This window comes from Phyllostomus hastatus, unplaced genomic scaffold, assembly GCF_019186645.2.
Source record: "Phyllostomus hastatus isolate PE091 unplaced genomic scaffold, TTU_PhHast_1.1 phas_contig_64, whole genome shotgun sequence".
Classification (NCBI taxonomy): Eukaryota; Metazoa; Chordata; class Mammalia; order Chiroptera; family Phyllostomidae; genus Phyllostomus; species Phyllostomus hastatus.
In genome coordinates, this window is record NW_025333928.1 from 7981332 (window position 1) to 7995490 (window position 14159).

The 14159-nt window shown below is 57.2% G+C and overlaps 1 protein-coding gene across 4 annotated transcripts in view; it reads left to right on the plus strand.

Moving 5' to 3' along the window:
• LOC123825528 (interleukin-4 receptor subunit alpha-like) overlaps positions 1 to 14159 on the plus strand; it is a 35330-nt gene that overhangs the window by 5414 nt on the left and 15757 nt on the right. Inside the window, exons 1-4 of one of the 4 annotated variants that reach the window (XM_045849003.1) lie at positions 10099 to 10121; positions 10204 to 10291; positions 11933 to 12071; positions 13590 to 13741. In XM_045849003.1, the coding sequence (XP_045704959.1) occupies positions 10222 to 10291; positions 11933 to 12071; positions 13590 to 13741 (361 nt within the window). In that variant the 5' untranslated portion in view covers positions 10099 to 10121; positions 10204 to 10221. Of the gene's footprint in view, positions 1 to 10098; positions 10122 to 10200; positions 10292 to 11932; positions 12072 to 13589; positions 13742 to 14159 lie in introns of those variants that run through there. The other 3 variants (XM_045849002.1, XM_045848999.1, XM_045849000.1) reach the window with 3 other exon arrangements.

Here is a 14159-nt window from a genome sequence, read left to right on the forward strand (position 1 = left end):
GTGGAGACTCACCGGGGACACAACTTGAATGGTGGTCTGGAGTCAAACCCAGGGCTGCTGACCCAGGAAGTCTGATTTGCACTTAACCGCTGTTTGAGCCATCCCCCACGAGGAGGAGGGTTTAAAAGAAATGAATTTCTTGGTCGGAAATAAGGGAGCACAGTCACTGAGAACCATTTTGGAGAGCGAAGGGAGGTTTTCCCGCAGCAGCCTTTTGAAAAGGGGAAGCGGAACTTCTCCGGAGAAGAGAGACGCTAGATCTCTGGGCCCGCAGCCCTGGCAGTCCTGCCGGCGGTGACAGGGCACAGGCTCTGGCTGCAATTTCCACACTGGGCAGCTCTGGCTGGGAGAAGATCTTCCTGAGGTTTAGCCAAACGAGCTCTCGGGAGCTTTCACTTTCTGACTCTGGCTCTGACCCTTGGAGGTGGTGGCCATCGCCCTTCAGTGACAGCCGGGTGCTTCTCTTTCTCCGACTGCACAGCCATAGTTCTAGTTTATTTATTTATTTATTTATTTTATTTTTAGAGCGAGAGGAAGGGAAGGAGAAAGAGGGAGAGAAACATCAGTGTATGGTTGCTTCTCACGCACCCCCACTGGGGGCCTGGCCGGCAACCCAGGCATGTGCCCTGACTGGGAATGGAACCTGTGACCCTTTGATTCTCAGGCTGGTGCTCAATCCATTGAGCCACACCAGCCAGGGCCCGTAGTTCTTTTAATCATTCCTCCTGACTCTGGGAATTATAGAGTTCAGTCTAGCTCTGGACATGAACCAGTTGGTCAGAGTCCCACATAAAACCCATTACCTCCCACAAAGCCTGTTCAGTCAGAGAGGAGGGAGACTGTCGCCTCCCTGGATATGGAGCCCGTACTTCTGTTGATGCAACCTGCAGTCATGCTTAGCAGCAGCCACGTCCAACTGGGGTCATATTGGGCTTGTCAATTAAAACCTCCAGGTCACTCCTCCCGGAATTCATGAGCTCCTGTCAATCAAAGTTTTTTCCACTCTGAGATTACTTGTTTGAGACTATCATTTTCAGTCTTTCTTAATTTCTGATAAATGTACTTCAGGCTAATGGGTATATTCTTTTTCTCTGAGTACTATTTTGGCTTTATTCCACAGATCTTATCACAAATTTCATTCACTACTAAAGTAGTTTACAATTAACCCTTTTGTCTAAATGTGTATGTGCTTTTAAAATGTTTTAAGGTGGATGGAATTTTTGAAAGCTTTTTAGTTGATTTCTTGCACAATTTATTGCATTGTGGTTGATGTTTGTGGCTTCTCTGATATCAAGATGGAGAATTTGTTGAGATTTTCTTTGTGAGATTTTCTAGTTTTTTTCTGCACATTCCTCTTGCATTTGAAAGGGGATATATTTTCTATTGGATGTAAAGTTCTAGAAATACCTCTGTTAGATCAAGCTTGCTAACTATACCATTTATATTGTCTGTGTTTTTATCTGTTTTTTTTTCTACCTGATTTATCTCCCACTATGATAGTGGATCTGTTCTTCTCTCCTTGGCCTTCTCTCATATTTTGCTTTCTTTTCAAAGCTGTTATTAGGTGCATATTGACAGAACAGCCCGTGTGTGAATAGAAGAAGGGTTCATGAGTTTTATACCTTCTTGGTCAGTTGCTCCTTTTATCACTATAAAACAGCTACCTTTTTCTCATTTAATACTTTGATGCCTTGAATTCCACTTTATTTGGTGTTAATATCCCTATACTTATAACCTTTATTTGCATTTTTCTTGACTCCTTTTCCAGTTCTTTACGTTCTTTTCTTTGACTCTAAGGCTCTAGGACGTTTACGTGGCCCCAGTCTGGTAGCCAGGTGAACTTAAAAGAAAACAGAACTTGCGCCTCAGCCTCACCTCTACAACCCACTTGCTCAGTAATCTTGGACAAGTCATTCCCTGTTTAGGCCTCAATTTCCTCGTCCATAAAATAAGGACGGGGCCTACTCTGCCCTTCTGCCTGGGTTTTTGTGAAAGTAACCGCGGCAGTGAACAGGAGAGGCACGTCAGACATCCCCCCCCCACCCTACCCCGCCCTCCGCGCACACACCAGTCACCGGGTGTGAACGCAGCCGGCTTCCCAGGCAGTAAGGACGGCGTGTGTCAAGGCCGGAGGCGGGAGCGTGCCCACAGGGGACAGACAGCCAGTGTCTTCCGTTCGGCTGCCTCCTCTGTTCACGAAGGGACAAGAGTAAGACCCAGTCCCTGGCTAGCCTGGAGGAATTTTCAGTCTGGGAAGCAGGAGAAATGACAGGCACAGATCACCTTTACCGAGAATGGAAAGGTTGTCGGGACCGACAGCCAAGCAGAGTGCCGCGGTGGGCTGAGGAAAGAGCAGGGCCAGCCCAGGAACACCCTGAGTGGGGGCACAGGAGGAGGGCTCCGAGAGGCTGAGCACCGGCCCAAGCAAAGTGCACGGGTTGGGGAGTCTGTGGCACATTTGGGGACAGCTGGGGCAGGGGTGGAAGAGTGCAGGGTTTGTAGGGACTGCTCTTGGGCCTCCATCCTCCCCCACTGAGGAGGAAGGCAGTGGGCCTTGCAGAATTTTTGGAATCCTCACTGATACCACAATGCTATTCAACCACGCAGAACAGGCAATGGGATGTCTCCAGACCCCTCCCTTCTCATCACTGTAGCAACCAGCATCCTGTGATGAGCCAGAGGTAATAGGGACAGAAGGCAGGGAATATTCGAAAGGCAGCCTTTCACCTTGGGGGTGCTGGTGCTTGGGGAAGGTGTGGGGCCCCCCTGTTGCTCCTTCCCACTCGTTGGGCTGTCCTGGCATCTCAGAACACCCACTCAGGAGGACACCAGCTGGTGATTGTAAGCCAAAGGGGGACCACAAAGGTGGGGTGTGGTTTCTAAATACTGAAATCTTTTCCAATACCTAAAAATCAGGGTAACACATAAAAGTCTGGATTTCTGCTTTCTTTTGAAAAACCAAAGACCTAGTGATGCTTGTGCCTTCATTCTCCCGGGACAGAAACTGCTGAAGCAGCGTGCAGCTGCCGCTTGGGACTGAGCACGTGCTCGCCCCTGGCCCCCTCTCTGCTCACTGCATTCTCACAGGTATTTGAGCTTCCTCTGGAAGGGGTGACTCTGGCCATGAAGCAGGAGGCGGAGGGCTGGGAGCTGCCCCCAGAGGCAGCAAGTGCCCTGTGCTGGAGGCAGGGAAGCAGAAGGTCAATGGCCCCTTGTGAAGGCCCAGGGGCCTCATCAGGAGTGGACTCAGGGTCTTTGGGGATCCTTCCAGCCCTGAAGATGGACCTTCTGAGACCTTCCGTGGACACAGCCCGATACCCTGGGTTGTGCGCTCCAGTGTCTTCCCTCTCGTCCATCTTTTTCTTTTCCTCTTTATTGTCACAGACGTGCAGACAGCAGCACAGCCTCATTCGTTCTCACAGAGTGAACACATGAGTGGATTACCTGGTCAAGAAACAAAGCATGGCCCCGGCTGGTGTGGCTCAGTTGGCTGCAGCATTGTCTTGTGGACACTGAAGGTCATGGGTTCAGTTCCCGGTCAGGGCACATACCCAGGTTGCAGGTTCGATCCTCAGCCAGGGCACATACAAGAAGGCAGCCAGTCGATGTTTCTCTCTCTTTCAAAAGCAAAGAAAAAATGTCCTCAGGTGAGGATTAAAAAAAAGCATGATCAGCCCCCCAGAAGGTTCCCTCCTGACCCCACCTCTGAGGAGAAGCTGCTCTCCTGACATCTGACCCCAAGAGTGAGTTGTCGCCTCCTGCACTTTATGTAAATGGAATCAGCATTGCCCTTTCTTCGCTCAGCCGTGCCCATGAGGCCCATCTGTGTGGTCATGGCAGCGTCGTTTCACTCGGGCCCCAGGGGTTACTCAGTGCGTAGATGTGAGCTTCGGCCACCTGCTCCGTCAACACTGTCTGAGGCCGCTTCCACCCAGCCGCGGTCTGTTTGCCTCCCTGCAGCCACGCCGTGATGCAGGAGATTCTGCCCGCACTTCACGGATGAGGAGACTGAGGCTCTGAGAGGACCCCAGCTTGCCAAGTCTCCCAGTCAAGGTGGGGCCCGCACACTCGGGCCCAGAATTGTGCTCCGTGTCTTAGATGCCCTGGAGCCTCTGCCGACATGAGCGACCCCACACGTCTGTGCATGCCTGCCTGCCAGGAACGATCTGGGGTGAGACGGCAAGGAGAACTTGAGGGACAGAGTCTCCCCCTGACCCCGCCCCACAAGCCTGTCTGCAGACAGAACAGGGACAGGAAGCTCTGTCAGTGCTGACTTGTGACTGGCTTTGGGTTTGCCTGGGGCAAAGTCCTGGGTGCTGTTGAGACAAGTTCACTGGGGAGGATGGGGCAGACAGGACAGAGGCCAAGTTCTAGCTCAGTCACTTCCTGACTCATCACCTTGGGGCTCTTTCTGGACTCCAGGGCCTTAGGCCTTGGTTTCTCCGTCTGTGCAGGGGGAAGGTTTGGCCACATTTTTCATAGAGGGGTTTGCTGCAGAAGCCAAGAGAGGTGTGTAGCAGGACCAAGTTTATGGCAGAAGGTTTGGTTCAAATCCCAGCCCTATCACTTATTTTTTTTTAAGATTTATTTATTTTTAGGGAGGGAGAAAGAGATGGAGAGAAGCATTGATGTGAGAGAGATACATCGATTGGTTGCCTCTTGCACAACCCCAGCTGGGGACCTGGCCCGTAACCCAGGAATGGGCCCTGACTGGGAATTGAACTTGCCACCTTTCGGTTCATAGGCCAGCTCTCAGTACACTGAGCCACGCCAGCCAGGGCTAGCCCACCCACTTATTTGCTGTGCATCCTTAGGCAGGTTTCTGAGCCTTCCTGGGCCCCAGTTTTCCTGCGTCTGCGATGGGAATGGTAGTCCTACTGCATCTGCCGTGTTCCCCTGGTTGGGGAGGGTGGAACCCCTGGGCAGAAGGGCTGTGAGAGAACCAACCCGTGGCGTCTATTGGCTCGAGGGACTGGGCCACTCAGGGGCAACTGTGGGGATCTCTGAGGCCCATAACAGCTGTCACTGTTCCTAACACAGCCAAACCTAATCGGTGCCCTGAGTCCTGCCGTCATGTGCCTGCTCTTCAGGGAGATGCGTAATCATCACAGTAATGCCCCAGCTGCCAGCTCCCTGGAGGTCAGCCCTCCCCCCGGGGTGGCCCATCGGTGCCTGTGTTAGGGTATTAAGGAGACTCCCAGCCAGAACTGGTCAGTGATGATCCAGCAGTGAGAGGTGGAGAATGCCAGCTGACCAGGCCCCCTGCACATGGCTGGGGGAGTCTCTTCACTCACTCTCCTGTTCAACAGCAAGTCATCTGTGGGCCCCCCCGCTCTGTGCTGGGCACGGTCCTGTGCTCTGGGGCTGCAGCAGTGACGGTGGACACAGGCTCCAGCCTTGTGGGAGCTGTGTTCCAGTAGACACATGGACAATGAACAGGAAGTGTGTGTGTGACATGCTGCAGGGAGTTAAGTGCTGAGCAGAGAAACAGAGCAAGAGAAGGGTTTGTAGAGCGATGGAAGTCGGCTGCCTGTCCTGAACGGGTGGTGTTTGGACTCGGGTCCCTCAGCTTCAGCTTCCAGTACCTTCTGCAGATGGCCATGGCGTCCAGATCTCTCTAGGAAGCAACTGCCTGGATGCTTTCCCAGGGGCCCCATTGGCCGCTTGGACTCAGTGTGTCCACAGCCAACACAAGCTCACACATTGCCACAAAGTGGCCATTGGCACAAGATGCCAGCCTGTCCCTGAGATGGTGCCTTCCTCCAGGGCGTCTGACTGGCCATTCCCATGAAGGAGGTCATGGTCTCCAGACCTTTCCTGTCCCTCTCAGGTGAAGTTGTGTCTCACTGCCCACAACCCCCCTGGATTTCAGCCACAGCTGGTGGCCCTCAAATTTGTCTCCAGCCCAAGCCTTCCTCCTGAGACCAGGCCACAGGGACACATGTTCTCCTGGATGGCCCTTGGGGCCTACCGCCCACGTGAAGTCCCTGTATCTGCAGCGGGGCAGCAAGCCTGTGCCCCTTCCCAGCACCACTGTCTGCCCAAGGCCTCCTTCCCACTCTGAGCTGCCCCCACCAGCCATCAGAAGCTCTGCCGTGTCCACTTCCCAAGCAAGGCTGGAGTCAGCCCCTCGTCTGCAGCTCCAGCAGCACCCTGTCCTCTCTCAGCCACTCCATCTCGCCCTGCGGTCGTCTGCACGCACCCGCAGAGTGGGATTTCTGGAAAACAGCACCTGTCCTGCTGACCAGCCTCCAGTGGCCCCCACTGCCCTGGGGGTGGAGTCATAATTGCTTACCATGCCTGGTAGACAGTGTTGCCTTCTGGCCCTGCCAACCTCTCTGCTCTCACCCCATCCTCTCTTACCCATCGCTGCAGCCAAGGGCCTGTCCTGTGTGGCGGGAACTGGGCTGTGCCCTCCCTCCTCCCTGGCTATTCACTCTTCACGTGCCCCTCCCCTCCGTTCCTTCCTCCCTAGGGATCCTTCAGGATCTGTAAAATGGGTTTAATAATTGTACTCACCTCGGGGGGGGGGGGGCGGGCTGTAAAGCACCTGGAACCGTGCATGGCACTCAGGAACCACTGTGCATGCCAACGGTGAGGCTAACGTGAGGTGCACACGATCACTCAGTCAGTGCCCACTCTGCCGAGCACTGGGTTCAGTGTTCAGGTTGTGCGGACAAGGCACAGTCTCTGCCCTCCGGGAGCCCTTGGTGCCCTCTGGGGCACATTTTTCCTCCTCTCCACACCCCCACCCCTCCCCTCACCCAGAGAATTCTGGTTCATCCTCCCACCCCCACCCCAGCCCTCGAGGGGCAGCGTAGGAGGAGCAGTGTGAGTGCTCACCAACAGCTCCCTCCTGCCTCTTACGTTTTCTGCTGCTGTTGTCCCCACTGCTCTCTGTGGGCCTCTTCCTCACCCTGTTCCTCCCGTGGCCCACTCAGTCCCGGTAAACAGCCACCCCATCCTTCAGGGGCTCCAGTCTCATTAACCCTCTTGTCCTCTCAGCCACTCCCAAATTCCATTCTGTCAGCAAACCCTGTTGGCTCTGCCTTCAGACATCTAGAATCCAACCCATTCTTCCCAGTCTTTCCCCACAACCCCATGTGAGCTGGCACCTGTTGCCAGGGCCAGCCCAGTGGCCTCCTCCCTGGTCCCTGCTTCTGCCCTTGTCCCCACAGGCCTTTCATACGACACAGCCAGAGGGATGGTTTCAAAAGTCTCATGATGTCACGTCTGTGCTCAAACCTCCCAGTAACTTCTCTTCTCACTCAAATATTTGTCAAAGGAAAGAAGAAAGAAAAGAATGAATGAATGAATGGCCCTTTTTGCATCTGTAGCACCTGACACATAGTAGGTGCTCAGAAAACACCTGCAACAAGAATACACAAGGGCATGAATGAGTGGGGGAGGACCTGGAGCACATAGTAGGTCTATGGGAGCCCAGTGGGCTCTGTGGGCTGAAGTTGCTGATTCTTGCCCCTGGTGGCAGCAGAGCCAGCCTGCTGCCACCCCTCCCGTCACTCACTGGGATGGAGGCCGGGCAGATAGGCAGAGCCCAGGCCATTTTGGGACTCTGGCCTGGCCTGCCTCAGCATCCTGGGTGGGGCTGCTGACGTGGCTGCTGGTTCTGGGAACCCCAGCCAGGCAGCAGTTCTGGGAAAGCTTCTGCCACAGGGAGAAGTGTGTCCCTGGCGCCCTGCCATACCGGCCCAGCTGTCTTGGAAGCCAGAGGAGGCTCCAGGCTGCTCCCGTTGAGGCAGTTAGCAGCGTGGAAACAGGGCCAGTGGACCAGATGGCTGTCGTGCATCCAGGGCGGTTTCCTGATTGTGACAGTTGCATTGTGGTTGTCCAGGAGAGTGTACTGGAGTATTGGGGGTTGATTTATTCCCTGTGACTAGACAAGTAAGAGAGAGAGAGGCTGAGGGGGGAATGGGAGTGAAAAGGACAGGAGTGGACAGGTGCGGAGGTGGGAATGAGTGGGTGTGTTTGAGGAGCAGCAGGGAGTGAAGGTGTGTGGGTGGCAGGAGTGCCAGGCACAGCCGCAGGGGTGGGAGGCGCCCGGCTGGGTGGAGCCTTCCAGTGGGATGAAGTCCCTGGAGAGCGTCCGATGGGGGCTCGGGGCTCCTGCTGTGGCCTTCAGCGCTTCCCGTGCTCCAGACTCCAGACACCGTGCAGAGTGCTTTGGGTCCACACCTGCCTTCCCTCGGCAGGACACCTGAGACCCTGATTTGGGCATCACTTACGCGTTGCAGATGAAGCAGCCAAAGTCCAAAACCCAGTAACTGTCGGAACAGCACGTAGCTACCAAGTAGCAGGAGGAGGTCCGGCATTAGCCTTTCTGAATATGACCCTGGGACAGAGACCCAAGGGGGGTTGTGGGTGGGCACTGTCAGTGTGGCCGGGAATGTGCCCCAGGACATTGCTTTGCAGAGGGCGTTTGGCGTCCAGTGCCAGGGGTGTGGGGGGAGTGCACACCCCTTGACCCGATGGGATTCTACTCCCGAGCATTTTCCTTAGCGATGATGAGTGGCGATCTTGCTGGAGCTGTGCCTGTGTCCAGGTCACCGTCTGAGGCCTCCACAGCTGTCGGCTCCCTCAGTCCTCGCAGCCCTGCCAGTGACATGGAAACTTGGGCCCAGAGGAGTGTAGCAGCTTGCTCAAGGTTCATAATGAGCAAAGGACAGCAGGTGTTAAATTTAAGGCACTGAGCAGAGAGCGGTGTGGTGGCGGTGCCCCGGGGGCGGCCCAGAAACCCACTGGGCACAGCTGAATGACACGAGGGATAGATACGGATGAAGTCCAGTGCTGTGGCTCTAAATTTTGTGGCATGAAGTGATATTAACAATATAGTAGGTTTAAAATGTAAGTTTTCATATGTAGAGGGTGCTGCTATTTCGGTAAATAAAATTCATATTTCCCTCCCTGTACTCATAGTAGCTTCTGAAAGGACGGGTGTCATGTGTGAGTGGGGTTAGGGCTGGGCCTTCCGATTTGGCGATTTGACTTGTGTTTTCTTCTTGGGTGTCTGCACCTCCTAATGTTTACTCCCCAGTCATATCTTGTGCGATGCCCTTAACAAAATGAGGGAGGGACAAGGTTCCACCGATTGCATGGATACAAACCACGGAACGCAGGGGTCACCTGTGGGGTTAGACGTCCGGGTCGGGGCGATGACGGGCACCGGCACCAATGCTGAGTGACAGACAGGCGCAGAGCCTCAGGGCCACGGTCGGGGCACTCACTTGGCCCGAATGCGGGGCCAGCGTCGGGTGTGGCCGGTCTCGTGGGCTCCCGCACGCATCTGAGCTCAGCCCTGCTGCTGTGTGACCCGCTCACACGCCCGGGGACACTGCCTGTTGTCTGAAGCAGGAGGAGACTGCCGGCACTGGCCCGCCCCGCCCCGCCCCCACCAGGCTGGCCCAGGCACGTTCTCCAGGCAGTGTGGTGCCGAGGGGCCTCCTGTGCGTGCCCCTGCAGACACTCCGCTGGCCAAAGCGGGTCATGTGGCGAGCCCAGCGCCCCAGGGCAGGGAGAACGCTCTGACCGGGGGGCGGGGGGCCCACACCGCGAGGTCACGTGGACGCAGGAGTGAAGAATCAGGGCCGCTAAAGCAGTCCGTCTAACGCAGTCGGCCTCATTCTGAGTGGCCGCCTGACCCTTCCCCGTGTGGGTGCGCCCTCAGCCGTGGAACCTGCTCTGTGAGGCCGAGCGGTTAGGCCAGCGTTTCCAACTGTGTTTCAAGGAATTGCAAATCCTCGGGGGGTTAACTAGGGTTTTGACACACACGCAGAAGTGAAGGTTGGGTATGGAAATTAATTTGGTCGTCACTGAGACAAGCGAAGAAAAGGACCTTCCCTCACTGCAGGGCCTGTCAGCCTCCACATGCAGGCGTGCACTGTGCACTTCCGCCAGTGTGGGGGCGCTCAGACTCAGCGGGCCGAGGACTTGTTCTTTCAACGTGCCCCCAAGCATCCCCTGGGACAGGCGTTTCGTGGCTCTCACTCTGGGCCTTGTGTGCCTGGGCTGGGTCTTGTGGTTATCCGCACACGTCCGGGGGACGCGGAGGGCTGGGTGTCGGCAGAGACTCCGTGGCAGGCGGGCACAGCTGTGTCTGGAGTGAGGTGAGTTCTGGAGGCTGCGCTTGGGGGACGGGGGTCCTGGGGACCACGAGTCGGCACTAACTGGGTCACTTTCCCTCAGCAGGTGCCTTAGGATCTCCCAATGGGGCGGATCGGCTCTGGGCTCACGTTCCCCGTGAGCTGCCTGGTCCTGGCGTGGGCGGCAGGCTCCGGTAAGTCACCGCCTCTCATCCGCCCGCTCTGGCCACGCGCTCAGTGAGCAAAACAAAGAGGAGGCCTCGAGGAGATCACATTGTAGTGGGAGGAGACAGCCGGGGCAGATGGCCCTGATTATAAGTACATCCTAAAGATCGTTAGTTAGGAGGATGACAGTACACAGTATCCGGCAGAAGTAAGGCCTGCTTGCATGTGGTTGGTAGGGTAATCCTGTGGGTGTAGTGATTCATAGTTTTAATGTGCACATTTCACCTAAAATACCATGTGGTGTGCCTGAGTGTGATAGTGTTACATGGCAGAAGCACATGCTTATGACTTTGTAATAAAAGATTTTGTAGTAAAAAGGGGCGTTGTCTGTGCTGGACCCTGCAGTACAGAGTAGGGAGGACCGGGAGTGCGGGTCGAGGGGAGGGCAGCAGTTTAAAACATGTGCCCCGGGGAAGGCCTCCTGCGTGACAGTGGAGCAGAGGCTGGAAGGACGAGGGGGCCACACAGACGTCTGGGGAGCAGGAGCTCGGGGGGTAGGAGCCAGAGCTGGCCGGCCTGGTCCCCGGTGCCGGGTGACCGAGTCTGGAAGGACCTTGCAGGGTGTGAGCAGAGGGGTGGCGTGACCTTTGCATTAAAGGGACCCTGTGTCTGCAAGCACAGGGTGGGGGCTGGGGGCCGGGAAGGAGGTGCCCCAGCAGCCAGTGGCTCGGCCCAGCAGAGGAGATCTGAAGACAGATGGGGAGGGGGTGAGAGAGGGAGAGGCCTCTCAGGAGTTCTGAGCTGAGCGGCCAGGAAGGACGCAGTTGTCGTCTCTGAGGCGCAGAGGGGCGTGGTTTTGGGGAGCAGGGAACCAGGAGGAGAGTCTGAGACGTTCATGAGACATCTAACACTCTCCGGAACACGGCTAGTCCTTCACCCAGAGAACAAGAGCAAACCGACGGCAGCAGTGGCGGGGCTGGTGCCGGGATGCAGCCACTGGAGCGCGATGGCGCCCACCAGTCAGGTGCCGGCTGGTCTGGCGTGGTGGCCCCCAGACGGCTTGGCAAACCCAACAGGCGTCCTGCCGGGTTCGAATCCAGCTCTGCCACCGACTGCCTGGAGGAAGCCCCCCCCGCCTCTTGTGCTGCCCTCTGACATTGGCCAAACCCAACAAGAAGCCAGGGGACGAGGGCACCTGGGTGGCGAGGTCTTGGGGGTCAGCCCCTGAGCTCAGAGCGGGGTGGAGAAGAGGAGGGGGTGGGGAGCGGGCATGTGGACAGCAGCCCCCACCACACCGCTGCAGGGCAGGCGCCTGCTGGCAGGTGGTGCTCCTGAGCCTGCAGGGTATTTTCCCTTTAACTTGGCCAAGGGCAAGTAGTTGAGCTGCACAACAGAAAGCTGCATTTGGGGTACCCCTGTAATGGACCCTGCACCCCAGGGCATTTCTTCAGCTTCAGAATCACCTCAGTGCCAGCTGGGAGGCTCCAGGAGCCCCGGTCCTGGCCCCGCTCTGTGAGGGCCGGCGCTTGACCGTGCCTGGGGCTGTGGGTTCCGGGTTTTGTGATGGGCCCCTCGGTCCTGTTCGGGCTGGTGTGCACCTTGCCCCGGTGGCGCGGGTCCCTCTTGCTGGTTGGGCCCCGGCTGCTCAGAGCACCCCTGTGTCTCCCCAGGGAGTATGCAGGTTCTGCATCGGCCCACCTGCTTCTCCGACTACATCAGCACCTTCACCTGCGAGTGGAGGGTGGACGGCCCCACCAACTGCAGCGCTGAGCTCCGCCTCACCTACCAGCTGGATTTCCTGAACTCTGAGTAAGCCTGTGCGGGAGCGGGGCGGGCAGCGAGGTTGGCGCTGGGAGTTGGCCTGGTCCGGGCAGTGCCCTGGAGGGCCTGGGGCTGAGTGTGGCTCCCCGAGGGCGCTGTCCCCGAGGCGTGTGGCCTGCGGCTGCGGGTGGAGTGCTGGAGCGCACCAGCAGTTCTCGAACCCACAGCCTCAGGACTCGCACATGCTTAGAAGTTTGCCAGGGCCCCAAAAGCTTTTGTCTAGGGAGCTTATAGCAGGGCCCCCAGGCCCTGGGCTGCAGACTGGTCCCAGTCCATGGCCAGGGACCTGGCCGCAGAGCAGGAGGTGAGCAGCCGGCGAGCGAGTGGACCTCTCTCTGGTGCCAAAAAGGTTGGGGGCCGCTGGCTTATAGCTATCGATGTTTACCTGATAAGGAATTAAAACAGAAAAGTTAAATCACACCAGCACACACGCCATCAGATCAACGACATCATAACACGCCATGTAGCCTCTGAAAACCCCACAGCACGCTTGTGAGAGAGAGTAAAACAGCAGATGACACTTAGTGGGACTATGAAAGCGGTTTGGCCCCGTGGGTCCCCACGCCACTCTCAGACCTGCTGGACTAGACCGCCGTTCGGGGCTCAGAGTTAGTGGTGGGGTTCACCGTGGGCCGTGGGGCCCGTGCGTTCCCTGTGGCTCACCGGGTGACCCGTGTACACGGGGCACCGTGACAGGCGGTGCCCAGGACGTGGTCGGGCGCACAGGGGCAGGGTCACCCCGGAGCGAGGGCGCACTGACAGAGGCAGTCTTCCAAGGTGCACTAAGGTGAGTGGGCGGTGCTTCTGTACATGGTGGTCCGCCAGAGGGACCAGAGAGGGAAAGCTAGGGCCCGTGAGCCACAGCGGGCCCACCCCCTGGCTTTGTAAATAGTGTTGTCGGCACACAGCCATGCCATTCGCTTCTGCGTTGTCTGTGGCTGCTTTTGTGCTAGGTGTGCACAGCTGTGTAGTTGGGACAGAAAAGGGGTGACTCCCAAAGCCCAAAGCATGTGCCGTCCCAGCCCTTTGCAGGAAACGTTTGCTGCCTGAGGGCCCCTACCCACAAGACGCGGGGCCGGCTGTTTGGGGGAGGCATTTTAGGGTCGCTCTGTGGTGCACAGGGTGTGCGCCCCAGTCCTCTGCACACTGGGGGGCCGTGCTACCCAGAGAGTGTGGCTAGAACGCACACGTAGGCTGTTACGAATTCTTCAGTGCCACGGCTTCTTCCCTTGCACTGGCTTCTAGCGATGAGCTGAGTCCTGGGGCCAAGGCCGTGGCCAGGGGTGTGTAAGAGTCCATGGTGGGTGTGGTGGGGGCTGTGGCCAGCAGGAAGGGCCATTCTGGCCCACTGTCCCCACCACTCACCCTGGCTGCTCTGCTCCAAGTCCCCTGATCTTGCCCTTGAGGCGGGACGACCAGGAAACTGGAAGAGCATGTGCTTGCTCGAGGCATGTCCTGGGGACACCCAGGTGTGCGTGCCCGCCTCACGCAGCCCTGTGTCTGCAGAAACCACACGTGCGTCCCCGAGAACAGAGAAAGCACAGTGTGCCTGTGCGATGTGCTGATGGACGACGTGGTCAGTGTGGACACCTATCAGCTGGGCCTGTGGGCTGGGAAGCAGCTGCTCTGGAATGGCTCCTTCCAGCCCAGCGAGCATGGTGAGTAGGCTGGGCGGGGTTCGGTGCTCCCAAGCTGGCTGGGCTCGGGGCTGGGGAAGGCGCCAGCAGCCTCTTGCCACCTCCTAAACTTGGTGGGGTTCTTGCTCTCCTCTGGGCCATGGTCCTCCCATCTTTGAAATGGGGCTGGGCTCAGTGGTACATCCGGCCCCCTTCAGCTCAGCTGTTTCAGCCCTGGAATTTAAGAGCCCTGATTGGGGTGTGGAGAGCAGGCCTGTTGGACAGAAGACATGCTTGCTGCAGATCAGAAACTGAAGGGGGGGGCTGTCCTTCCACCCTCTGTGGGCCACTCTGCTGCTGCTTCAGGCAGCCTGGACCCCGGAAGGCTGACCTTGTCCTGCCCCCCGGAGTCCCTGCAGGCATCCCCAGGAGCTCTCAGGGTGGGTGGCAGGAGTTCAAA